At 41.1% G+C, this 26738-nt stretch overlaps 1 protein-coding gene across 8 annotated transcripts in view; it reads left to right on the forward strand.

The window, feature by feature from the left end:
• The window catches only part of HECW1 (HECT, C2 and WW domain containing E3 ubiquitin protein ligase 1), a 329622-nt gene that overhangs the window by 261342 nt on the left and 41542 nt on the right, over window positions 1-26738 (forward strand). For 7 of the 8 annotated variants that reach the window (XM_087915428.1, XM_087915430.1, XM_087915425.1 and 4 more), the window contains 4 exons: window positions 10644-10749; window positions 12819-12915; window positions 16596-16679; window positions 20392-20501. In XM_087915428.1, the coding sequence (XP_087771554.1) occupies window positions 10644-10749; window positions 12819-12915; window positions 16596-16679; window positions 20392-20501 (397 nt within the window). The remainder of the gene's footprint in view (window positions 1-10643; window positions 10750-12818; window positions 12916-16595; window positions 16680-20391; window positions 20502-26738) is intronic. The other variant, XM_087915432.1, reaches the window with a different exon arrangement.

Here is a 26738-nt window from a genome sequence, read left to right on the forward strand (position 1 = left end):
TGTAGAGTTTGAAGAAGTTGGTCCTAGAACACTGCCTTGGGGGACACACTGTTGACAGGTACAGAATTTGATAGGACGCTCCCAATTTTGACCATTGGTTGTCGTTTGACAGGAATGCTTTTATCCAGTTATGCAGGTGTCCAGAGATACCATAAGATTTTAGTTTTAGTTTTTATATCATTACCTATATCACCTATAGTTTCTACAGGCAGCACCATATAGAGCACAGATTTATTGTCCATCATAGAAATAGTGTGATGAGTTATTAATGCCATGGCCTCCCACTTCTAATTCAAAATGGGACAATTTACCATGCCTGTCTGGCCCTATCCACTTCATCCTGGTACAATGGTCCAGGGGTGGGCTTCAAAAAGTTCTCTGCCTGGTTGTTGGGTGGGTGTGGTCATGGTGGTCATAGCCTAGTCAGCCTGCTGCACCACCCAGGCCTGGGAGCGAAAAGTCTGCTGGGGGTGTTTTTATCCTCCTGAGCTCCAAAGGCTTTCCTTGAGCCTCCAGGAGGGCAAAAATAGCCTCCCCAGATTCTGGAGGGTCTCTGGAAGCTATCTTCTGGAACTTCCAGGAGGCCCATTTTTGCCCTCCCCAAGGCCTGGAGGCTTTCCTCAAGCTCCAGAGGCTCTGTCTCTGTAAGGCTGCAAACAGGCCCATTTCTGGCCTTCCGGAACTTCCAGGAGGCCTATTTTTCACCCTCCCCAAGCCCTCGCATGAATTAGAATTAGAATAACTTTATTGTCATTGTACAAGTAGAACGAAACTGTGGATGCACCCCAGCAACTGTTCACAATACAATAAAACCAAAGCACTTAAAAATGAAGATAAGAAAGATAGAGTACCCACATCTCCATTTGCAATTTGAGAGTACAATATCTATGAATATACACAAAATATACATCCAACACTGACTGTAACGCTTAGCCGAGTATAATACACAAGAGATGGATTATACTGTAATATGTTATTATAAATCTGAATGGAGTATTAAGATTTCACATCTTTTCACATCTTAATGAGGTAGTGACTTCATGTTTATTTGCGGTTCGGATGGCCCAAGGAAAGAAATTATTTGTTAGTCTAGTGGTGTGGGATTTAATTGACCTAAAAAGCCGTCCAGACGGCAGCAGGTCAAAAAGATAATTGCCAGGATGTGAGCGGTCTTCTATAATGGCCTTGATTCTGCTTTAGCAGTGGGACCTGACTAAGTCTTCCAGGGCAGAGGGCAACCAATGATCTTTTGAGCTGTGTTATCACCCTCTGTACAATTTTCCTGTCCTCAACTGTGAAGCCTGCATACCACACACCCAGACAATATGTCAGAGTGCTCTCCACAGAGGCTTTATAGAAAGTCAGTAACAGCTTCTTATCCAGATTGTTCTTCCTGAGAACCCGCAGGAAGTGCAGCTGCTGCTGAGCCTTCTTCACTATGGCCTTGGTGTTAGGAGACCAGGAGATATCAGCTGAAATATGGATGCCAAGGAATCTGATCGTAGGGACAGTTTCCACTCATTCTCCATTGATGATGAGTGGGGTGTAGTTCTGCCCATAATCAGTTCTTTGGGTTTATGGACATTCAGTGACAGATTGTTCTGTGAACACCAGATAGACAGGTTCTCTACTTCTGCCCTATATGCCGTCTCATCCTCTCCGGAGATGAGACCAATCATGATCGTGTCGTCGGCAAACTTTATGATGGTGTTTGCTGTGTGGCTTGGTGAGCAGTCAAAGGTGTACAAGGCATATAGCAGGGGGCTCAAGACACAACCCTGGGGGGAACCAGCACTGAGTGTAATAGTGGAAGAAAGGTGGGGGCCAAGTGTAACAGACTGTGGTCTGTTTTTCAAAAAGTTCTTAATCCTGGAGCACGTGGGGGTGGGGACCTGCAGATTATACAGTTTGGTTACTAGTATATCTGGGGTGATAGTGTTAAACGCAGAGCTGTAGTCTACAAAGAGCATCCTCACATAGCTCTGTTTGTTCTCCAGATGACTCAGCGCTCTATGAAGTGTGATGGCCACAGCATCCTCTGTAGATCGGTTTGCTCTATAAGCAAACTGATGTTGATCAAAGGAGGGCGGGAGGCAGTCTCTGATGTGCTGTGAAACTAGTTGCTCAAAAACCTTCATAATGGAGCTTGTTAATGCTGTGGGCCTATAGTCATTGAGGGTGTTTATATTTGTTTTTTGGGGAATAGGGATGATGGTTGCAGCCTTCAGGCATTGTGGGATGATGGTATGTGTTAAAGATAGATTGAACAGCTCTGTAAGTATTTCTGCCAACTGATCAGCACACGCTTTAATTACTGCACCAGGAATGCCATCAGGCCCACCAGCTTTCCTGGACTTTACTGCTCTCAGTATTTTTCTTACCTCATGCACCTGAAAAGAAAGAGGTGCAGCATCGTGGTCCTCGTGAGGCAGTATGTTCAGGTTCTTGGTGGTCTCAAAGCGTGTGAAAAAGCTGTTTAGCTCCTCTGCCAGAGTACTACTGCTCTCGCTGTTTGTTGGGCCCTTGCCTTTATAGTTGGTCAAAGCTTGTATCCCCCTCCACATCTGCCATGGGTCACTGTCAGTAAAGTGGCCCTCAACCTTCCTCCTATACATTACCTTAGCATGTTTGATGTCCCTTCTCAGCTCAGCTCTGGCAGTGCTGTACTGTGAGGTGTCACTTGCTCTGAAAGCCAGGTCATGGGCCCTGATCAGAGCCTGGATTTCGCTGGTCATCCAGGGTTTTCTGTTTGGGAATATCCATATGCATTTGTCCACAGTGACATTTTCTACACAGGTCTTCATGTAGAAAAGCACAGTCTCTGTGTATAACTCGAAGTCCTGTTGTTTGAAGATGCTCCAATCTGTGCAGGCAAAACAGTCTTGAAGCTGGGAGCGGGCATTTTCAGGCAAGCATCTAATAGTTTGACTGCTAGGTTTTGTTCTTTTCCTAAGGGGGGTGTAGGCTGGTAGTAAAAGCAGGGTGAAATGGTCTGATTGTCCTAAGTGGGGAAGAGGTTTTGCTCTATAAGCATGCTTAATATTTGAATACACATGATGAAGTGTGTTTTTTCCCCTGGTTGGGCACTTAATATGTTGGTAAAGTTTGGGGAGCACAGTTTTTAGGCATGCTCTGTTGAAATCCCCAGCAATGATGTGAACGCCTTCAGGATGAGCTCTCTGTTGTGTGGTAATTATGTCTTGAAGGTGACTGAGCGCCATGCTAACATCAGCATCTGGAGATAAATATACAGCAGTGATGGTAACTACTGTTAGCTCCCGTGACAAATAAAACAGTCTACACTGAACAGTCATGGTCTCTAAATCTGGTGAGCAACAGCTGTTTGTTATTTTGTTGTTTGTGCACCAGTCTTTACGTACATAAGTAATTAGGCCCCCTCCCCTTCTCTTACTGGAGGCTATATTGCGATCTTGACGGTGCAAAGTCCAGTCCACTAGCTCCACTGTAGCATCAGGGATTTGCAGGTGCAGCCAGGATTCTGTGACGATTAGCAGACAGCACTCACAAATTGTGTGATTGTGGGAGATCTGCAGCTGTAGTTCATCCACTTTGTTTACGAGGGTTCTGGCATTTGTGAGGAACATAGATGGTAATGGGGGTTTCTGTGGTCTCTTCCTCAATTGAGATAGTAGGCCCGCTCTGCCTCCCTGCTTCTGTTTTCTCTCCCTATGCCATCTTCTACGCTTGCTTAATCTGATAATAATCCACAGAGCTCCTGGAGATCTTGATAGCTCCAATGGGAAATTGTGGGATTCTGTATAAGCATAGGTGACTTCAGTTTTGAGTTGCTGTCCTATACTTATCAGGTCTTCTCAACAGTATGTTAGTCCATTGCAGGATGGAGTAAAATGCAGGAACAAAAAGAAGTAAAAACACAAAAAGAACAGTCATCGGGAGCATTGAGCCGCTGTGACCATGTGTGCCGTCATCTTGTGACCAAAACTTACCTGTCCTGCACTTACCTGTGACCCAAAACGAGTCATGCAGGGACTCCTGGGTTGGGTGGGGAAGAGTGGGGGGCAGCCAGGGGTGGGATTTGCCAATTCGCCGAACTGGCCATAAAATTAACAACCAGTTCACCTGAGCTGCTGCAAACTGGTAGCAGGCCACCGCTCAGCTGCCCCTCCCCCTCCACTCTTTCCCCACCACTCCTCCCCTGCCACATGGCCCTGGGAAATTTGCCATTGGACAAATTGCCTTTATGTATTTATATCCTTTCTCTGATCCTTGCCTTCTGAGCACCTGGCCCTCAATTCAATTTGCTGCTGGGCACATTTAGTGGTGCCACTATGGCTGAAGTTCATTTCTATCCAAATTATATTCAAGAGCAGAGAACTGTTAATAGGACCCTGTGTTAGCTGTCCCTCATTGGGATAAAAGCACTTTGGACCAGGGATGGCCTGCTACTGGTTTGCATCGGTTCAGGTGAAACGGTTGTTAACTATTACTTTTGTAACAAATTTTATTCAGTTTTTCACCTTAAAAACAAAATTCTCTTTTTAGTGGACAACATATTTCCCAGTCATCACCTTTATATACAAATATGACAGCAATTATACATTCATATATGCATACTTAATTCTATTATTACCTTTTCCATTCCAAATTTTCAGTAAGGAGAGAAACAAACACATTAATTCTAGCCTCTTTTATTAATCTCAGTTGAAACATCTTTTTGTTTCATTTCAATTATTTCAAATATAATCCTTTAATATTTATTTTAAAAATAAAGATAAACAATATGTGTTTGCATAATAATAATAATAATAATAGGTTACCAATGTCTCTCCTTGCTTTTAATAGTCTATATTAACTTATTAATTTAGTAGGTTCTGTCATATTCCCTTTCCATTACACATTCTTTTTATAAATTCTAGATTAATACAAATTTTAACACTAAAAACAAACAAACCCCAAGTATAGGTTTCCCCCTTTTACTGTTTTGAGTGTGACACCTCAATGATTAAAATATACCTTTATTCCCTCATCTTGATTCCCAATAAACCATTATTTTTAAGAAAGTACAATAATAATCATTACATCTTTTCATTTGGATTCCGCAGCATATTTCCCCCCTTGATTTTTAATAAGAGTTATCAGTATCTATATTACACTATTTTCTAAATATTTTTAATTGCAGAAATATTCTTATTACCCCTTGTCACCCTGCAGAATCCCCTTTTTAATTCATCAACCATTATCTCTGAAAAAACAATTTCTTTTCAACATTTTACTATTTCTTTATTTCATGCACCTGTTTCTTATTGTTTCTCCTCCCCCTCTTTTCCCCATATCTTTTCTCATTCCAGTTTATATCCCTCTCTTTCTTAATATTTTCCTTTCCCCTCCCTTTTTAAAGTTTTTATTGGTTTTTAAAAACAAACATAAACAAACAAAACATAAAAACATCAAACCATCTTCCATATATCTACATACAGTGTGCCAGTTGGTTTACAAATTGTTTTGTGCTTCCATTTCGTAGTCTTCAATTACAATTACATTGCATATAATCTCGTATTTTCAATCAAAAATTAAATACCTTAGTATCATTATTAATCAATCATTTGACTATACTTTTATTCATTCATGTTTTACAAGATAATTATAATTTACTTAGTTTGTTTTATAACAGTTCATATTATCATCCCAAATCTATCCTAAAATTATTTTGTAGATATAATAAGAAAAAAGTACATCTTTATATATTTATTATTTTCTAAAAGTCTACATATTTCATTACTGTATTTTATTGTCTAACCATTGATAGAATAGATCCCAAATTTTATAAAATTGTTTATTCTCTTGTTCTCTAATTTCAAATGTCAATCTACTCATTTCAGCACATTTCAATATTTTCTTAATGATTTCCTCCTGTGATGCTGTTTTCTCATTTTTCCAGTTTTTGGCAAATACAATCCTAGTCGCTGTTAATACATTTACAATCAGATATTTCAAGTCTTTACTATATATTTCAGGTAAAATTCCCAATAAAAATATCTCTGGTTTCAAGTTTATATGTTTTTTTGTCATTTTTTCCAACCACATGTGGATTTTAGTCCAGTATTTTTTAGCATTCGCACAAGTCCACCACATATGGTAATATGAGCCAGGTATCTGATGACATTTCCAACATTTTTCGGATTTATTCTTGAACATTCTTGTCGGGGAAAAGTGCCACCTGTAAAACATCTTATACAAATTTTCTTTATATGCTGTTGACATTGTCATTTTATAATTTTGAGACCACAATTTTTGCCATTTCTCTAAATCAATCCCATATCCAAAATTCTTCCCCCAAGCAATCATAGTTTCTTTAACTTGTTCTTCTTCTAATTTAATTTCTAATAAATATCCATACAATTTTTTAATCACCTTTTTATCAGTACCTGTCAAAATCTTATTGAAATCAGTTTATCATAGAAACTTTCCATTTTAGAATCTTTATCATACCTTGAATGTATTTGCACATATGAAAACCAATTCATCTTTATACCTTGTTCCTCTAGTTTTTGTATAGATTTGAGTTCAGCCTTTTCATTCAATATTTCACCATATCTAACTGTTTGTTCCTTTTTGTATATTATAGGATAAGAAAATGCTTCAATAGTCGATAGCCAGACTGGAATTTTCAAATAACATTGTCTTTTAATCTTCTCCCAGTTTAACCACAGAGACTCCCGTATATAATGTCTTCTAAAATAACCCTGTGTTTTAGTTCCTCTATACCATAAAAAAGCATGCCATCCCAACAACAAATCATGTCCTTCTAATGTCAACAATCTAGTATTTCTTAGTGTTATCCATTCCTTAACCCACATCAGATTTGTAGCTTGATAATACAACTCCCAATTAGGCAAACCAAATCCTCCTCTAATTCTAGCATCTTGCAAAAGTTTTAACTTTATTCTCGCTTTCTTACCTTGCCATATATATTTCAACACAATTTTATTTAAATCTTCAAAGTAGTCTTTTCCAAGCCTAATTGGAATTGTTTGAAACAAATATAAAATTCTGGGTAATATATTCATCTTGATTGTTGAAATTCTCCCTATTAGTGACAGTTGTAAATTTTCCCATTTCGCCAGATCTAGTGCTATCTGCTGTTTAAGTTTGATATAATTATTCTCTTTTAATGTACTACATCTTGCTGTCAAATATATCCCCAAGTACTTGATCTTATTCGTGACCTGAATTTTCAATAGGTCTGCCAGTTCTTCCTTTTGTCTTAATAGCATATTCTTTGTCAAGATCTTTGTCTTATCTTTATTTATTTTCAAACCAGCCACCTTTCCATATGTCTCTATCTTTTCTATCAATTTTAATGCTGTTTCTAAAGGGCCTTCTAAGACCCTTTCCCCTTTTCTGCTGGGTCTTTCTGCCTTTCCTGACTTCACAGGTATTCCCCCTTTTTATTGCCTTCTTAAATTTCAACTTTTTAACCTTCCTTCTTTACCCACTTCTTTGTGTTAATTGTCTATTTAAAATGTCTTCTTCTTGAATCACCTCCTCCTCCTCTGAAGCTCTTTGTTCTTGTTCTTCAATCGCCATTTCCATTTTTCCTAACACAGAGCAAAGTGATTCACCTCTTTCCTGTAGTAATTCTTTCATATTTTTAAGTTCCATTTTTAATTCCCAAAGAGATACCATCATTAAACACTCTTATATTTTATGATCGTTAAAGTCCACAAAAAAAAAAACACTTTTACTTTCCTTCTTTCTTCTTTCAATTTTCTAAGGTTCTCAATTATTCCAGCCCAGGGTCTATACCAAAAACATCAATCAACCCCACAGTCAGTCTTTCCTTGCTTTTTTCTTTATTCTGGTTCTGCTTTCACTGTCTAAGATTCTTACATTGTTTCAATATTTCTTTAATGTTATATCCACACAAGTTCATTCAGAAACAGGATGCTTTCCCTTTTGTTTGAGCTCAAGTTTTTGTCAAAAGGTGGCACTCCCCATTATACAAAGTCTTCACCTTTCCCCCCTGTTTTTTTATTTAGGGTTTTTCAAACCTCAATATTCCAGCACAGTCCAGTCTCCAATTTGTAAACTTTATTATTATTATTTTTTGACAATCTTAAGTCTAGCTTTATTTTATGCCTGTTTATTCCCAAAATATTTTAGTCCAATTTAGTTAAATCTTAATTCCAGCTTCTTCCTTTCCTGGTTCGAAGCCCCGCTTAGCTGTCAAAAATATTTTCTTTTTTTTTCCTGTCCCTTTTTAATTTCACTGCTCACTTTTCTTTTCTTAAAAATTCCATGTTACCTTAATCCCAGGGTACTTTTGCTTAGTTGTATTGCCCAGTTGTCCCGGTTCAGATGTTATCTACCTCTTTCTTCCCTCCTGCACAAATCTTAATCCAGCTGAGTCCTTCTCTTCAGGGTGGCCATTTTAAACCACCACTGCAGTTGTCTTCGGGGGGAAAAAGACCAAGCCCAGGGGGGGAGATGCGGCTTCCCTCAACCTGGCTTGCCGCTTCCCCTTACTCCACCACCCCTCCAAGGCAGCTTCAGCCCCTAATTGTAATAATCAGGGCTCTCCAACAAAAGAGCACGGACGATAGCCGCAAAGAGTCGCGATCTACAGTCCGTCAGCAAGGAGGCTTCGCCTTCTTCCCCAAATGGTTAATTTTATGGCCAGTTTGGCGACCAAAAAAATCCCACCCTTGGCTGGCCCTGTCCACCCCAGCCCACCCCTCCCAGGAGTCCCCACATGGCCTGTGGATCTCATATAAGTGCAGGGCCCATGCAGAGGCTTGAGGAGGGCAAAAAACGAACATCCTGGAAGTTCCAGGAGGCCAGAAACTAGTCCATTTTTGGCCTCCAGAGAACCTCCAGAGCCTGGGGAGCTTTTTTGCTCCTCCTGGAGGCTCGAGGAACACCTCCAGACCCCAGGGAGGGCGAAAAATGGGCCTCCCAGAAATTCCAGAAGAGAGCCTCCAGAGAGCCTCTGGAGCCCGGGGAGGCCATTTTCACCCTCCTGTAGGCTCAATCCCAAGGAGGGAGAAAAACAGGCCTCCTGGAAGTTCTGAAAGGCCAAAAATGGGCCCATTTCCAGCCTCCCGAGAGCTTCCAGAGCCCAGGGAGACCATTTTCAGCCTTCTGGAGGCTTGAGAAAAGCCAACTATGATCTCATAGCTGCTGACCTTGCATCTCTGGCACCTTCTGTTCCCAGGTTGTATAATTGCAGAAGCCTGTTACAATACTTTTTTGCTCAAAGCCAATAGAGTCATTAAACTATATGTAAAATAGTAACCCCCATAGCCAGAAAAAATAAATTACCAATAACAATAAGGAAGTTCCAATCCAAAAAAAATCTCTTTGGCGAAAAAACAAAACTTTAGCTAACTTTAAAAGCTGCTATAAAACACGATGCCGTCAGACAAAGGCAGAATTCACCAATTACTACTGCAAACAAGAGGAAAAACTGTTACATACAAAATCCACCAGTGCATTCCATAGTTTTGTAAATACCAAACTTAAAGACTCGAAAACCATACCACCCCTATGTGTCAGAATGGTCAAACAATTGGCAACTTCAAATCTCAACCAACAAATGCTGTCTTTCACATTGGCAACAAAAATCAGAACACTAAATACAAACTGGGAGGATACAGCCTCGTAGATGATCCTCACTCTGTCAAGGAGCTAGGAGTACTCATTTCAAAAGATCTAAGCCCCAGAGCTCACTGTAACAGCATTGCCAAAAAGGCATTAAGAGTTTTAACCTAATTTTGTGAAGTTTCTTCTCCGGTAACCCTGTACTGCAAACCACATCATACAAAACCTTCGCCAGACCAATTCTCAAATACAGCTCATCTGCCTGGAATCCATAGTGTATACTGGACATTAATACAGTTGAGCAAGTCAAAAGGTGTTTCATGAGAAGAGTACTCCACTACTTTGCCCATAATAAAATATCTCATGCTACCAGGCTCAAAATTTTGGACCTAGACAACCTAGAACTACTCCGCCACAGTCTGATCTAAGCTCAGTACACAAAATTATCTGCTACAATGTTCTACCTGTCAATGATGACTTCAACTTCAACTGCAATAATACAGGGGCAAAAGATACAAACTCAAACTTGATTGCAGAAAATACGATTTCAGCAACAGAGTGGCCAATGCCTGGAACTCATTACCTAACTCTGTTGTTACATCCTCAAACCCCCAAAACTTTAACCTTAAACTGTCTACCATCGACCTCACTCCATTCCTAAGAGGTCTGTAAGACGGCATGCATAAGCATACCAGCGTGCCTACCATCCCTGTCCTATTGTTCCCATTTATCCGTTTATTCGTACTCATTTACTATGTATATACTTATACCTGTTTATACTTACATGTTTACGTGTTATGTTCATACTTATACTTGTTTTCTCATACATGCTTGACAAAAAAACAAATAAAATAAATAAAAATAAAATGCCCCTCCCCGCAGCCCATTTTCGCTCCCAGGCCAGGGTGGTTCAGGAGGCCAACTAGGCCGTGCCCACCATGGCCGTGCCCACCCAGTAACCGGGCAGAGAACCAGTTGCTAAATTTTTTGAAGCCCACCCCTGCTTTGGACTTTTTTCTTTCAATATTCATAATATAATTAATAGGAATTCTTTATTTCAGGCATCAGAAGTCTCTCGAAACAGAGGGGTTTCTTTGTTGACCAGACCAGCCAACAGCTTAGTAGCAGCAATTCGAAATCAGCACCATCATGAATCCTTGCCTCTTGGTATGTATCACTGCTTTTCAAATGTGTTCAGATAATATTGACTAATTTTTTTTAGCCAAAATAAAAGGCTCACTGCAGTTTTTGCTGTTGTTTTTTCATTTAAGAAATGTGGCTTCATTTAACAGACTAATGAGTTATTTCAACAGGTTTATCAATCCCCTCTGGTACAGATACACAGCAAAGTTCATTAACAAGCAATAAAACTGCTGCTTCATTGGAAATTGAACCTTCCCATCCTCTTGGCTACAACTCTTTAGAAATAACATAAGTATCAGGTTTACCGGTGCTGTTGAATATCTAATTTAGCTATTGATAAATCACTCTAAATATATTGCATTCATGTATTAATGCCATTATGTATAAGCAACCTTTCTGGTTTTTACTTCACAATGAGGCTCATAACATATAAAAACAGACTATTAAATCCATAAAAGCATAGAGAGCACATCTACAAATATAGCATACATAAAAACAGCAAGGAAAGGAAAAAATGTGAAATAAATTGTTACTTCAGATGGGCTTCTTAGTCACACCCTTGTGGAATTTAAAGAAGTTTGTTTGTTTTTTTCAGAACAGCAAATCATGGATGTGCTAAAGAATAGGCCCAAAAGCAAGTCTAATTTTTTTTTCTTAGTAGACCACACATCTATTATATTCCCGCTGGCTATCTTTTCATAATATAAGCCAAAATATTTCAAAAAAGTTGTGGGACAGCTGAAGCAACTGCAGTACTTCCAATGTGACTCTTGTAATAGACTTCTCACAATCTGGAAAACAGAATGATGCAAAATACTAACAGCCTAGAACTTCAGCATATTGTTCCTATATTAGAGAAACAAACAGCAACCTTCCCCCTTTTGCAAGAAGGTCAAACAGACCCTGCCTGAGGAGACTTACTGACAATGGAATGCTAAGGTACACACATCCGGTTTTCCTTGAAGACTCTAGAGACTGCATCTTTTCAGGATCTTTTTAACCATATGTATTGAAAGGGAAAAAAAGATTAGGTTTCAGAATCCAAGATGTTGGGTGTGTGTACTTCAGTAATCAAGTAATAAATAATTAATTCAGGCAAAGATTCTTTGATCCTTTGTTCACTCCACTTAAGCCTGGGGAGTTTTCTCTTTGAAACAATTTGGGGGAGAGGACTTGTCTGGAAACAGTGGGAGTGTTCACATCAATTATAGTGGAGGAATGTGCAGAAATTCTGTTCCTGTTATATTTTATAAATGAGAATTCTCTTACTCTGGCTCTGAGAAGTCTATTACATCTCCAGGGGCAGGTGAAAGAAAGGATGTTGTAGGAAGGGAAAAACCTCGATAGAAGATCCATAGGCTAGATGAAGGTCAGACATTCTCTGTCCTGCTGTTCAATTAGTACAAGTAAGCAAGCAGGATGAAATGGGTAGCATGAGCAATCCTATCCAAAAACACTGAGTGAGTATGCTATGCTTTTCTCTATCATTATGCTATGAATTCTGGTCAGCAGCATATCTGTTATATGCAAAGGTGCTTTTACAAAAAGACAACTGGACTGTCTTGGTATTTTTTCCTTTCATAACATTTCGCTTCTCATTCAAGAAACTTCTTCAGTTCAATTCAGTTCTTGGATGAGAAGTGAAACATTTGGAAAAAGTATCTTTGGGACAATACAATCCTGATGATTGAAAATGTCCATAGACATATGGCTTTGCAAAATATTTCAATGAGATGCTCTGCAGTTCATGACAACATAAATGAAGTGCCATTTTATTCAAACCATTAAAGCATTTGCATATGGAAAGAGCTGAATAGCTTTTGGAGCATCACTTGGAAAAGATGCAAGCACTTTTGAAGGTTCAGATATGGATACTTTTTTTATTCAAAACAATGCTTTATTTAGCCCTAATCTTCCATGTTATTTTTTATTTGTTAGATTTATTTGTTTCTTTCTTGTTAAATTATTCAACATAGACAAAACATTATTTTTCTAGAGTTATTTATAGTTTAATACTTTTAAAACAAAATTTAAGACAAAAACAATAAAACAGAAGAATGATTTCAAACTGGGATGTTTTTGTACTTTTTCAGCATACAATGACAAAATCGTCGCATTTCTACGCCAACCTAATATTTTCGAAATGCTGCAGGAGCGTCAGCCAAGTTTGGCTAGGAACCATGCACTCAGGTACAAAAGTCTATAGCTTAATTACTGAATACTCTGATAAAGCTAAGATAGGAAAGCCCCAAAGTGTGAGTAACATGGAGTTTGTTGATTACTATAAACCAGGGCTGCCAAACTCCCAGCCCGCAGGCCAGATGCGTCGTGCTGGTCATGCCCACACCCAGTTTAGCAAAGGGAAAAAAAGTCCTGATATGTCATGTTATGCCACCGTGATGATATGAGTTTGACACCCAGGGGTGGGATTCAGCCAATTTGTGCTGGTTCGGGTGAACCAGCTGTTAATTTTATATCCAGTTCAGCGAACCGGTAGTTCCGAAGTCCAGCTAGCCCTGCCCCACCTTACCCCACCCCTCCCAGGACTCCCTACTCTCCTGGTTCTGGCTCCCAGGTAAGTGCAGTGAGGCCTCCTAGGCCCAAACCAGGGTGCAGGGGAGCGATGTGTTCCCACACACACCTGATTTGCCTCACAGGAAGTTCTAGGGAGGCTTTCTAGACCCAAAACAGGGCGTGGGTGGTGAGAAAGAAAGAAAGAAAGAAAGAAAGAGGGAAGGAGAAAGAAAGAAAGGGAAGGAAGGAAGGAAGGAAGGAAGGAAGGAAGGAAGGAAGGAAAAAGAGGGAGGAAAGAAAGAAGGAAAGAGGGAGAGAGTCAGGGAAGGGAGAAAGGGAAGGGAGGGCGAAAGAGAAGGAAAGAGGGAGGGGAGAAAGAAAGAGGGAAAGGGAAGGGAGAAAGAAAGAAAGGGAGCAAAGAGAGAAAGAAGGAAGGGAAGAGAAAGCGAATGAGATATGAATGGATGGATAGAGGGAGGGAGGGAAAGAAAAAGGAGAGGAAGGAAGGACCACAAACCCTGGCACTAGACGCAGCTTCAGAGGATGCTTTGAAACAGCACAGCAATACAGGGCTGGAAGGGACCTTGGAGGTCATCTAGTCCAACAACCCCCTGTTCCAAGAGCATTGTTAAAGTGAGCTTCTCTCTTTTGACCCACCCAGTCATATGACCACCTAGCCATGCCCACCAAACCATGCCCATCAAGCCATGCCCACAGAACTGGTTGTTAAAAGAAATTGAATCCCACCCCCGTTGACACCCCTGCTATGGACAATGAGAATTTACTTGTGCTTTGTGCTCATAAGATTCCAGATTAATTTGCTTAAGTTTCAGTTAGAATATTGAAGTTATTGAAACCTAATGTATAGCTAGACAATCTGTATTGGTCACCAGAACCAGAAATTTAGTCTGCATAAAAGTTGTCCTCAAATTACGACCACAATGGAGCCCAAAATTTATGTTGCTAAGTGAGACATTTGTTAAGTGAGTTAAGTGTCCCCTTTTACAATCTTTCTTACCATAATTAAGTGAATCATTACTGTTGTTAAGTTAGTAACATGAATCTGTTAACTGAATCTGGCTTACCCATTGACTTGTCAGAAGGTCATAAAAATGTGATTATATTCTCCTAGGAAACTGCAATTTTCATAAATATGAACCAGTTGGTAAGCTTCCAAATTTTGATCATGTGACCATGAAGATGCTACAATTGTCATAAGTGTAAAAAATGGTCATAATTCACTTTATTCAGTGCCATTGTAACTTTGAATGGTCATTAAACAAACGGTGTAAGTTGAGAACTACCTGTAATTCATTTAACAAATGCAGTGATTTGCTTTTCTGACCATGATAAAAATTGTAGAAAAATCATCTGGTCATGTGATCACTGGCTTTATGACTGCACAGGCATATGATGGAAATTCCAGACCCAATTGTGGTTGTAAGTTGAGGACTAGTTATAAAGCATCTATAGTGAGAACACTGTTGATTAATAATACTAATTCTTTACTCCTTTAAAATAGTAGTAGAATAAAAGAGAAAGCAGAACTAGTTAGGTAGTATCATCAATCCAATGAACATGAATTTGGGGACATTCCTCCAATGAAGGAGAGTGGGGACCATATGGGGTTGTAAAAAGTCAGGAACAACTTAGAGACTGAACAACAGAATATTAGATACTGAAAAGTATACTGTAATGTGGTTTTAGTTTATATTGTAAATATATAATAAAGAGCTTATATCAGCAGTATAAATATCACATATAACTAGATTAAGAAATTTCTTGACCATAGTGCATAAATATAATTTAGAATGTACAGTGCTTTGAATCAGAAGCTGAAAAGATGCTTTGGACTAAATATGGGTGTGCTTGCCACATCTGTTGGCAACTTCTTGAAAAGGCTCTGTCTCTTCAAGGATTGTACCAATAGATGTCCACAGTATGCCTACATCCACTCTGAAATACCTTGTTGCATGCTGCAAATTCCTTTTTAATCCAAACATGTATTTTCCTGGGATTGCGCAGCTATTGATATAACTCAGGAAAAGATGCTGCTTCTCCAAAGAAACACTAATAGTGTGATATGCAGAGCCATGCTCTCCCTGAACTACATTTTCAGCTTTGGATTTGAAACATTCCACATATGACTTGTCAATTTATTCATTTAAGAAAATTTGTATGGACACCCATTCAGCCTTAGCTGAGTGATATTTGGATCACAATAATAATTTGTAAAATATCAAGCTAAAATGCCATCCAGAAGGGCATATTTTGGCAACATTTGATGCTTGACAAATGCCCATATATATAAATCCACCGTAAATTGTTACAATCTTTAAAAAGGAGGCAAGATCAAAAGATCGATTAATTTCATAGTTAGGCATGATAGGTAGAGCTCAGTATATCAGGTCATCTGTACTATTCCATTGTGTGTTGATTATTAATATACATGTAGTCCTTGGTTAATAATGATAATTGTTACTGAGCACTCAAGAGATGCATAAAAGCAACATAAAGCAAGATATCACATCCAGCTCTGACTTATGACAGTAGTTTCAGCAGTTCCAGTTGTTTATTGTTAAGCAAATCTTGCATGGTTATTAGACATGATGTCATATGATTGCCATTTTTTACTTCCTTCTGGCTTCCCCATTTATAGATTAAGGGAAGCCATAGTGAAGGTCGCAAATTTCAATCACACTTGTCTTCTTTCTTTTGCTTTATTTTTCCTCCTTGCTGTTTTATTTATTTGTTTGTTTATGCATGCTGGGATCACTGACTAGTCTGATTTAATTTATAGGTCTAGACAAAAAGATATTTACTTCCAAAGAATTCAGTTTGGCTCCAGAAGACAAACATTTATAAGATTTAGATGAGCCATGTTAATAAGTTAATTGTTTTTAACATACACTTTTCCATTAAGTGATCGTTCTTATGATGACTATCAAATTATTTATTTTGTTCTCTTTTGTTTTAAACTAATTTCAGTAATAATATAATAATATTTCAAATAATGTTTTAAGCCTTTTTTAATCAATTCTTCAATTATAATTTTGTTTGCCAAAAGACTGTCCACTCTACTTTCTTTACAACTTTTCCTTTTCTCATACGACCTGGACTGCACATTTCTGAACATTGTTAATTTCAAAGAATATTTCACCAGACCTTACTGCATTGTAAGTTGATTTGAATACAAACATTAGCAGGGCTTTATTAGAGAAACCAACTTACGTTTCTGCACCAACTGTTTTATATTAGCTTTTGGAAGAGAAATGGATCAATATAGAATAAAAGGAATGTATCACGTGGACTTTTCTTTAATAGTATATCAGTTTATGTATATGTTAATTCTCTAGGGAGAAGATTCATTATATTCGAACAGAAGGTACACAAGGACTTGAAAAATTGTCTTGTGATGCAGATTTAGTAATACTTCTGAGGTAATATACAATAATTATTTCTAGTACAATTTTATCAAATTTAAAAACAGGAATAAAAAGTTAAGAACCAAGAAAAAGAAAGAAAGAATAATCAAACAAAACGCAAGATAAAAGTGCAAAAATAAAAGAAAACAAAAAAAATAAGAAAAAATGACTTCTGACTTTCTTTGGTATAGATATAGATTAAAAAGTACCTCCAACTCTTACTCTAAATTTGGCAATAGTCTATATTGTTTTCATAATTCCATTAATTCCTATTATCAAAACCCAAAATCAAAATTACATTTCCCTTTGTTTCTTGCAAAAAGCCCAAAGGTGGCTCTATTAACTCATTACTGTCTCTTAAAATATAACAGATAGTTCTTCATTCCATACTACATATCCTTTTTTTATAAACTCTTCTCTAAATCTTTACTATGAACATCCAGTATAAAGATCCAGTAAAAATTAACCAAAATACCCAATAATATAAAAATAGAGTACCTTTTTCATTTTGTTCCCCTCATCCCTCTCTTAACAATTAAACTTTTGTAAAATATAAAAATATTAAACATTACCAGAAATAATCACCCTCTATTTTGGAGTGACTAGTAAAACAAGAAGAAGCAAGCAACTTGCTGATTTGATAACATCAAAACTGATACAAAGATGAACATCGTACAACTGAATAAGCTGTTCTTGATAGGGTAGCATGGAAAGCACTTTCCTATAATGTTGCCAGGAGTTGGAAGGACTGAATGGTTAAAACAGCAACATTTAGATATCAAAAGCTAATCCATTAAGCCATTAAACATTTCCAAAATGAACAATTGTTCCAGTCCACCAAATATAAGAACTCCTTATTTAATCATATTCAGATATAGTAGTTCTATATTTTTGTTTGTCTTCCTGCCAACCATTCTTAAGTCCTATAAATACATTTCTGACTGCTGATTTCTTCTAATATCTTCTAGTATCTCTTTGTAGTTTCCATGAAGTAACCCCAATAAATTTCTTCTATTTCATTTTAACATAACAATTCACAGCATTTTTAAGTTTTTAAAAGATTATTCAGTTACATTTGTAAATGCAGTGTATCCAATTCAGTTGCTTCCAGATAATTTGTTCAACTTCAGTAATAACATCTTGTTTCAATAAAGAGTTTCAAATTTTAAGCACTTCAGAGGCTCATAAATGAAAGGTTTCTGGAGGGGGTTTCTTCATCCAGAAATTAATCAATCCATTTGCGCTCCAGTTTCTTATTCCCCATGAACAAGTAATGGAAATTGAGGTTTTCTGTTTGGTTGATGAGTTGAGAGACAAGAGTCTTCCCTCAAGATCACAGTTGTGACACAGTCTAAATTTATGGACACTAGAATTGGCTATTTTCCCCATTGGAAACCGGAACTCAATTTACTTAATAATTAAATAATTTTTCCATATATAAATCCTTCCTTCCAAGAGTAGCTACTTCAAATTTATATCAATAAATCTCATAGTCAAAAAGAAAAAGAAAATTCTACGTAATTTTGGTTTACAAGGCCAAGAATGTTATTAGAAAAGTATGAGCTATCCTACAACTAAACAGTGTATTAATGGGCTTTGAAAGAGAAGATTAAGTAGAAATACGTGGTGCAATATGTTTGTATTTCATGTGAAGTATTGGTTTTTTTAAAGAATGTTTTCCAAATTTAGAAAGATTCCTTTTGTTCAGAACAGAACAGAATAACACAGTGGGAAGGACTTTGGAGGTCTTCTACTGTAGTTCAACCTCTTTTAGTTCAATTTTTATTCTCGGTTTTGGAATCTGTAAAAAGCAACTGGAAGCCAAGTTTATATATACTCGAGTATAAGCCGAGTTTTTCAGCACATTTTTTGTGCTGAAAAAAAACCCCTCTGCTTATACTCGAGTGAGATTCCCTCTGAAAAAAAAATGGTGTGGAGCTCCGGAGCTGGGCAGCCGCTTCCCTGCATCCGTGTTTCCTTTGCAACTTGTAAGCATGGGCGTAATCGGGAGCAGAAAAGTTCTTGCATGAGGATATATTGTTTTTTCTTTTTTTAACTGTTTTTAGGTGGGGGGAAAGACCCACCGTCATGTGAAATGCTCAGACATGAAATCTATCCGCCTGAAAATAAGTGTGTGTGTGTGGGGGGATTTTAACAGAGGGAAGACATAGGGAGAAGGCAAAAGCGACGGAAGATCCTTCAGGGGAAACTGAGGGGAGACTCACCCTTGGTCCAGATGATCCCCCTTCCCCACCCTAAGGAAGCAGAGGCAGCCAGCAAGGGCAGGCAAGTCCCGCTTCGCGGACTCCGTCCGTCCTCACTCCCACCCACCCAAAGCCACAAAGTCCCCCAATCGCACAGCCCAGAATCGCCCTCCTCAGGGGACAGCAACGATGCCCAGTGTTTCCTGAGACAAGAAGCTCCGCCGTGCAATGAAAGCGCCCTGGCTCTAGGCTCAGAAAACAACGCGAGCCAATGTGGCTTCGTTTCCTCAGCTTTCAGTCTGCTCGGGAGGAGGAAGAGGAGGAGGTGGTGGTGGCGGCTCGCGTTGTTTGCTGAGCTCTAGGCGTGGCTTCGGCTCCACTCAGCTTCATTTCCTCAGCCCCAGATGCTTTCAGTCCGCTCGGGAGGAGGAGAAGGAGGTGGTGGCGGCAGCTCGCGTTGTTTTCTGAGCCCACAAGAGCTCAGAAAACAATGCGACCGCCGCCACCACCTCCTCCTCCTCCTCCTCCTCCTCCCGAGCGGACTGAAAGCAGCTGGGGCTAAGCGAAGCCACCTCAGCTTGCGCTGTTTTCTGAGCCTAGAGCCAGGGCGCTTTCATTGCACGGCGGAGCTTCTTGTCTCAGGAAACACCGGGCATCGTTGCTGCCCCCTGAGGGAGGCGATTCTGGGCTGCATGATTGGGGGACTTTGTGGCTTTGGGTGGTGGGAGGACGGACGGAGTCCGTGAAGCGGGGTTGCCTGCCCTTGCTGGCTGCCTCTGCTTCCTTAGGGTGGGGAAGGGGCTCATCTGGACCAAGGGTGAGTCTCCCGTCAGTTTCCCTGAAGGATCTTCCATCGCTTTTGCCTTCTCTCTATGTCTTCCCTCTGTTAAAATCCCCCACACACACACACACACTTATTTTCAGGCGGATAGATTTCGTGTCTGAGCATTCTCACATGACGGTGGGTCTTTCCCCCCTAAAAACAGTTAAAAAAAGAAAAACAATATATCCTCATGCAAGAACTTTCTGCTTCCAATTACACCCATGCTTACAAGTTGCAAAGGAAACACGGAAGCAGGGAAGCGGCTGCCCAGCTCTGGAGCTCCACACCATTTTTTTTTCAGAGGGAATCTCACTCGAGTATAAGCCGAGGGTTTTTTTTCAGCACAAAAAATGTGCTGAAAAACTCAGCTTATACTCGAATCAATAAGTTTTCCCAGTTTTTTGTGGCAAAATTAGGTGCCTCGGCTTATATTCGGGTCGACTTATACTCGAGTATATACGGTACTTAAGACCATGGAATCGGTTGAGGAGATTAAATAAGTTTGATCTCCGTCACTTAAATAATTTTTTAAAGTACTTGCTTTGGCTGGAGGAACTTTAAAACCTCTTAAGAAGTTGCCATCTAAGGCAGACAGTCTGTAAAACACATACAGTAAACTAGTGGGCAAAATTTTCCCTGAACTTCATATTTCTGGGCATTATTACACATAGTGAAATTCTCATATTTCTCTCCTTTTTAGTCTTTTTGAAGAAGACATTATGTCCTACATTCCTCTTCAATCAGCCTTCCATCCTGGCTACAGCTTTTCTCCCCGTTGTTCACCCTGTTCATCACCTCAGAATTCTCCAGGTAAAGGACTTGAGAGTGGATTCTGTGGCTAGATTTGTTTCCTATTATCCCTTCCAAAAATACAAAAAATAAAGAACACATACTGCCTTGTTTTTTAGATGTCCCTCTCTTCCCACCTCCATAGAAAAATATGATAAAAAGATATTTTTGCCAATATTTACTTTTCTTAAGACTGAACAATTTATTTCTGTTTCAAAGCAGATCAATAGCAGCCTATAAGACTTTGTCTAAAGCATAATATTTTGTACGCATTATAAATGAATATTTCAGTTTATATCTCATCTGAGGAATCCTCTTCTAAAAATGATGATTGACAGCTTTCACTTTCTTTCATACCTTTATGCACTGTTAATTTGCAAGAAAGAATGAATATTGTGGTGTTAGCTTCAAAGCAAATGAATACCTACAGCTAGAGTCATAATAGCTGAAAGCTTTCTTGTAATGGAGGACTTATTTGGGCATGGTAAGAAAATATTTTCAGTATAAAAAAATGCAAAACAAAATCTTGTCACCATAAAATAGTATTGTGTATATGTTTGCTAGTATAGCTTAATTTTTTTTCGATCTGGAATTTAAAAAATGCAATCAAGACACTATTCTTTGCATACAGAGAAATGTTTTCCAGAAGATGCAAGACTGAATTCCACACATTGTTACACAATTTCCAAAAATAGCTTCTCAGCATTATTTTCTTTCTTGCTCCATGTGAAATATTCTACAACAATATTTGAATCTGAATACCACCATAAATGGTGGTAAATCTAAGATGGATAAAATTAAGTACTTTGCCATATATAACATACTGTGTTTCTCCTGTGTTTATATTTTTGAGCCACCAAAAAAGGCCCCAGGTCTTATTTTAGGGGAGGTCTTTTTTAAAAATCGGGATGGGAGGCAGAGGAGCAGGGGTGAGCTGCCCCTTATGCCTCATGCCACCTTGCCTAATGATCTTACCAGCAACTTGGTCCATGAAACAGCTGATCTGCAGGTGCACTCCTGTCACCGGCTCCCAGAAGTGCAGCTGCTTTTTGCAGCCTCTATCTGCAGGTGCTGGGCTTATAGCTATGCTGAGCCCAGAGCTCTTCAGGGCCTGGCAGGTGTTGCAGCTCCCTTGCCAGCTGTACAAGGCAGGCAGGGGGCTGCCCCTGGTCACCTTCAGCATCTCCCTCACCAACAGTGGCTCTGCGGCCACCTCGCCTTCTGCCCAGCCCAGCCACTGCCAAGCCCCAGCTGCTCCCCAGCAGCCTTCACTACCTTCCACTGGAGCTACCTCACTCAGAGCCAGCAAGGGAGCTGCAGTGCTTGCCAGGGCCTGAAGAGCACCAGGCTTAGCATAGCTATAAGCCTGGTGCCTGCAGCACCGAATAGGCATGCAGGCCAGTGCTCAGCACCTTAAAGGCAGCAGCGGGCAAGGCAGAACAGACAGCATGGCTTCACTGGAGGCTACTTGTGAAGGGCCCCTGGCAGGTGGCAGTCTAGCAGGGTGGCCAAGAGCAGCACTGCCAGCAGGGCGAAGAGCCCCTGTGAGGCCAAGCAGCACCAGGGGAGCAGCTTGGCAGCCAGCATGGTGCCCGCCACAGCTGAGTAGGGTCCCAGCAATGGGTGAAAAGCACTCCACCAGGCAGGCACTGAAGCACTGCCATTGCACACACAATTCTTGGAACGCTACTGACTTCACCATTTAGACCCACCTGCAGTGAGAGAACAGCCCTCATGATATTTCACAATTTTTTTCCAGCTTTTTTTTTTTAATTTGAGTAAAAACGCTGACAACCGACGTTGATTTACCAGCTGCCCGTCAGTTGCAGGAGGTCCATTAACAGTGGGCCGCAGCAGCACAAAGGGCCAGAGCTCGATTCTGCCGCTAAAGCCTCTTCCAGCTGTCAAGAGGCAAGGCTTAAAAAGCTAACCTGAGTGAGAAGCACATTCTCAGGGGCAATCCCGCTAATCGGTGCTGATTTTTTTGAGCTTTTAACTGACTTTGGCTTCTTTCTGGCTCACACTGAGGCCTCCTTGGACAGCTGTCGCCATTGACTTGATTTTTTGAGCCAAAGCTTTTGACAGCCAGTGCCTTTTTGGCATTGCGCAGAAATGTTTTGACAAGAAAACTCTTTAATTTGGATCCTGATTTTACTGCCAAGGCTTTTTGACAGCTGGCACCACCTTGACAGCTCAATAGCTAGCACTGAGGCTTTTGGAAAGGCGGCACTCTTTTGAACCTTGGCAGTTCACGCTGAGGCTTTTTGACAGCCGGCGCCATCTTGGCAACTTGACAGTTTGTGCCCAGGCCTTTGACAGCTTTTAAAACTTTTTTGACAGCTATGCAATTTATCAAGGGAGCTCTATCGGCTGAGCGTTATTTTTAAATCTCTCAGCTGTGGCCAAGACAGCTTCCAGACTTTTTTTCCTATAGCTATTATCAGCAGTTTGTTGCCCTCATATTACAGCAGCCAAGAGTTTAAGCAGACTCCCCTGCATGCCAACCACCACAGTCTATTAGCCACATCCCACTTGGAAACACCTGTTTGCAGGTGTGCAATGGAAGGAGAGGGCTCTGTTGGTTCCAATGAGATAGGATCCAGAGCATCAGCCAGAAGAGCGATGTCTAAGGCCAAGGCCAAGGCCTCTTCTTCCAGAAAGTCTTCCGAGGCAGCAGAGAAAGATGAGAAATGGCACCAGAAGGCACCGGAGAAGCAGCTGGAGAAAAGCCTTTGAGAGGCTGAGAAAAACAGACAATCAGTCTCCCCAGCAGCTCCTCCTTCCCATCCCTTTTCAGTCCCTCTTTTGGACCTGTCAGTCTCTAACAGGGACAGAGACAACCTGGGAGCCCAACTTTGGTCACCAAGGGAAGCACCTGAGGCATTTCTACCTCAGGCCCCTGTGGCAGTTATCAACAGCAAAACTGCTCCAAACTTACTGTTTCCTCTCATGCCAGCAACAGAACAGGTGGAACAACAAACTAAGAGACCTAGTTTAGCATCTGAGGCTACCTTCACCCCAACTGCAGCGGGGCTATGCCCAGAGGAATTCCTATCTCCTGACATGCCCCCATCTATGAGGTTTTGGATGTTGGTGGCAATCAGGAAAGGCATTGTCGCGGGTGTACAACAGACCTGTCAGGAAAGGTCCCAGATGTCAGCCCCTTTTCCATACCGAGGCAACCTCAGCCCATGCAACATAGGGTGGACCTCCCTGACTTCCAGGTACCACCCCAAGCTGTGCACCAGATGGGGAACCTTCCAGAATTTCAAATGCCAATTCACCCCATGCAATACATGGGAGACCCCCTCTGAAGGTCAAGATCCTTATCCTCCAGTGTCATCCGAGGACACTGAATCCTCCCAGTCAGAAGAAGAGGGCCAGTTAGACAAGGATATGTCAGAGGATGAAGGGCTAGCTCCAGACCAGCCCACATTGTCAGGCCTGTTCTGTCTGCATCTTTTTTAAGTCCTTGTTGTTCAAGGCCAAAAACACTGCACGCCTTGGCAATTCTCCAGACGCACCAGACGCAGCAGTGACACCCGTGGAGTTGGATGACTTAATTTTCTTGGAACCAATTACAGAGGTGGATGTCATACCAGTTCCTAAGATGTTTGAGGACATGGTCCAATGACAGTGGACCTCCACAGTACCTATCCCAATCCTACTGGTTACGATAGAAAGTTTTACAATTTAGCTCCTGACCTGGCAGGGGTGTATCAGACACCATAGTAGATGAACCAGTAGTGGCCTTAGCAGCCTCCGCTGCTGCCACCCCCCCCCCCGCCCCACTGAAGTGAAGGATGCTTTAAGACTGGAGGATAAGAGGGTGCATCTAGCACTCTCTAAGGTGCACCAGGCGGATGTCTGGGCCATTAAGGCAGCTACAGACACATTCCTTTTCACCCAAACCTCCCTACGGTGGCTACACCATCTGCAGGAATCCATTCCTGCCACAAATATCAAGACATTGGAAAACTAGTGGCGGCTATAGAATTTTCAGCTGATGCAACTCTGAAAGCGGCAAAATTCTCCTCCAGAGCCAAAGCTTCTCAGGTCACAGCCCACCATCTGCTATGGCTCCACCATTGGCAGGCAGATACCAAAAACATAAATGGAAGATGGTCACTGCCCCCTTTGATGAGAACAAGCTGTTTGGATCCGCTTTGGATCCCATCCTGGTAGAGGCACAGGACAGAAAGAAAGACTTGCCATCCCTTTCTCGGCGGTTTGATTACCCTCCCACCCAGTCCTTTCAACCCTCCTACCAGGGAAACAATTTTCAAAAATCCCAAAGGTCCTTTGGCTTTCATCAGGGCCAACAATTTGACAGGGCAGGTTTCCGAGATAGGAACAAGCAAGTATCCCAAGCTAAGCAGTCCTTTTGTGGCATGAGGAGCAAATCCTTTCATTGTCCCAAATGCCAACCCAACCCTCCCATTGAAGGCCGGTTGGCCCTTTTTGCAAACCAGTGGAAAATGACCATCTGAGATGCCTGGGTCTGAGAGACCATAAGATCAAGTCTCTGGAGTTTCTCTTCACACCCTCGAACATCTGTTTGCAATGTCCCGTCTCAAGGGATCCCTCAAAGAGGACGCTCAAGGAGACCGATCCAGCACTTGCTGGAGATCCATGCCATTCATCTGGTCCCAGTGGATCAACATGGGCAGGGGTTCTATTCCCTCTTCCTTGTGGTTCCAAAGAGTTTGGGGGGTGGGAGTGGAGGGCAAATCTAGACCTGAAGCATCTGAACCGCTTTCTAGTTTACAGGAAGTTCAAGATGGGCTCCATGCAATTGATTGTCCTGGATATCAGGCAGGAAGAACTCTTGATCTCCATGGATCTGACCAAAGTGTACCTGCATAATCCTATAAGACCTATGCACAGAAGATTCCTGTGGTTTTATTATGCCAACCACCATTATGAGTATGGGGCCCTACCATTTGGCCTGGCTTCGGTTCCCTGAATCTTTACAAAGGTTCTGGCAGTCTTAGTGGCATATCTCAGGAGCATGCCGGTTTGCCTGCAATGTTACTTAGACGACATTTTGATACAATCCTCGTCTCCAGAAGGCAGAGATAGATCTGCAAACTATGCTTCAAGACCTTTGGGACCATGGCTTCTCAGTCAATCTGGACAAAAGCCATCTAATGCCTATAACTCATCTTCTGCACCTGGGTACCATAATAGATATGGTGAGTTTTTCCTCTGGCCAGACTGCCAGGTCAGCATCAGGGACTTGTCCAATCGCATTCGGACTGTGTGCCCCTGGCCCAGTTATCTCAACTTCTGGGAAAAATTATTTCCTGTATTGCAGTAGTCCTTTAGACCCACTTCCATGTCAGGACTTTGCAATGGTTTCTGCTCCCATTCCAGAGATCCGGCAGGAACAACTCTATGGCCAAGGTCTTGGTACCACTGAAGGTTCTTCTATTGCTCCAATTGTGGACTTTCAAGATCATCACCAGGGGCTGTCCCTTCACAGAGCCACATCAATTGACAATTACTACTGATGTAATTTTTGCCTGAGAGGCTCATTGCCAGTCCCTAGAGGCCCAGGGTCACTGGTCACCAGCAGACCTAACTCACAACATCAATTGGCTGGAACTCAGGGCAGCTCACCTGGCCCTCTGCAAGTTCCAGAATGAGGTCCAGGGGCAGCAAGTCCTTCTTCTTACAGACAGTGTGGCCACCAAGGCCCACATAAATCAGCAAGCATTCAAAGTCCCTCATAGTGGAGGCAAAACAGCTTTGCTGCTGGACAGAGAGGTATCTCCACTCCAGACAGAGCATATCTCAGGACTGATCAATATTCAAGAAGACTGGTTTAGCAGGACCACTGTTGACCATTCTGAGTGGCGCCTGCACCCGAGCCTCTTCTGGGAGATGTTGAATCGTTGCGGCCAGCTGGTCCTAGACCTCTTTGCCTCGCCACTCAATGCCCAATTGCTGAGATTCTATTCAAGATTCCCAGCTTCTCCAGGGCCTCCTCTATACCTTCACTCCCCTCCCTCTGATACCCAAGGTAATCATGAAAATGTTAGAGGAGAGGACGGAAATTCTTCTTTTGGCACCATACTGGCCGAGATGCCCATGGTTTGCACACCTCATGGACCTCTCAATTGCTGACCCCTGGAGAATTCTGCCACAACAGGGTCTCTCTCTATAAGGGCCCCATAGAACATCCAGGGCCGCAGTGGCTCCACTTGGCTGTCTGGCACTTAAGTGGAGACTTCTGAAAGGCAAGGAATTTTCCCA

The sequence above is a fragment of the Pseudonaja textilis genome, chromosome Z, assembly GCF_049901715.1.
Source record: "Pseudonaja textilis isolate UNSWEBS1 chromosome Z, rPseTex1.2, whole genome shotgun sequence".
Taxonomy (NCBI): Eukaryota; Metazoa; Chordata; class Lepidosauria; order Squamata; family Elapidae; genus Pseudonaja; species Pseudonaja textilis.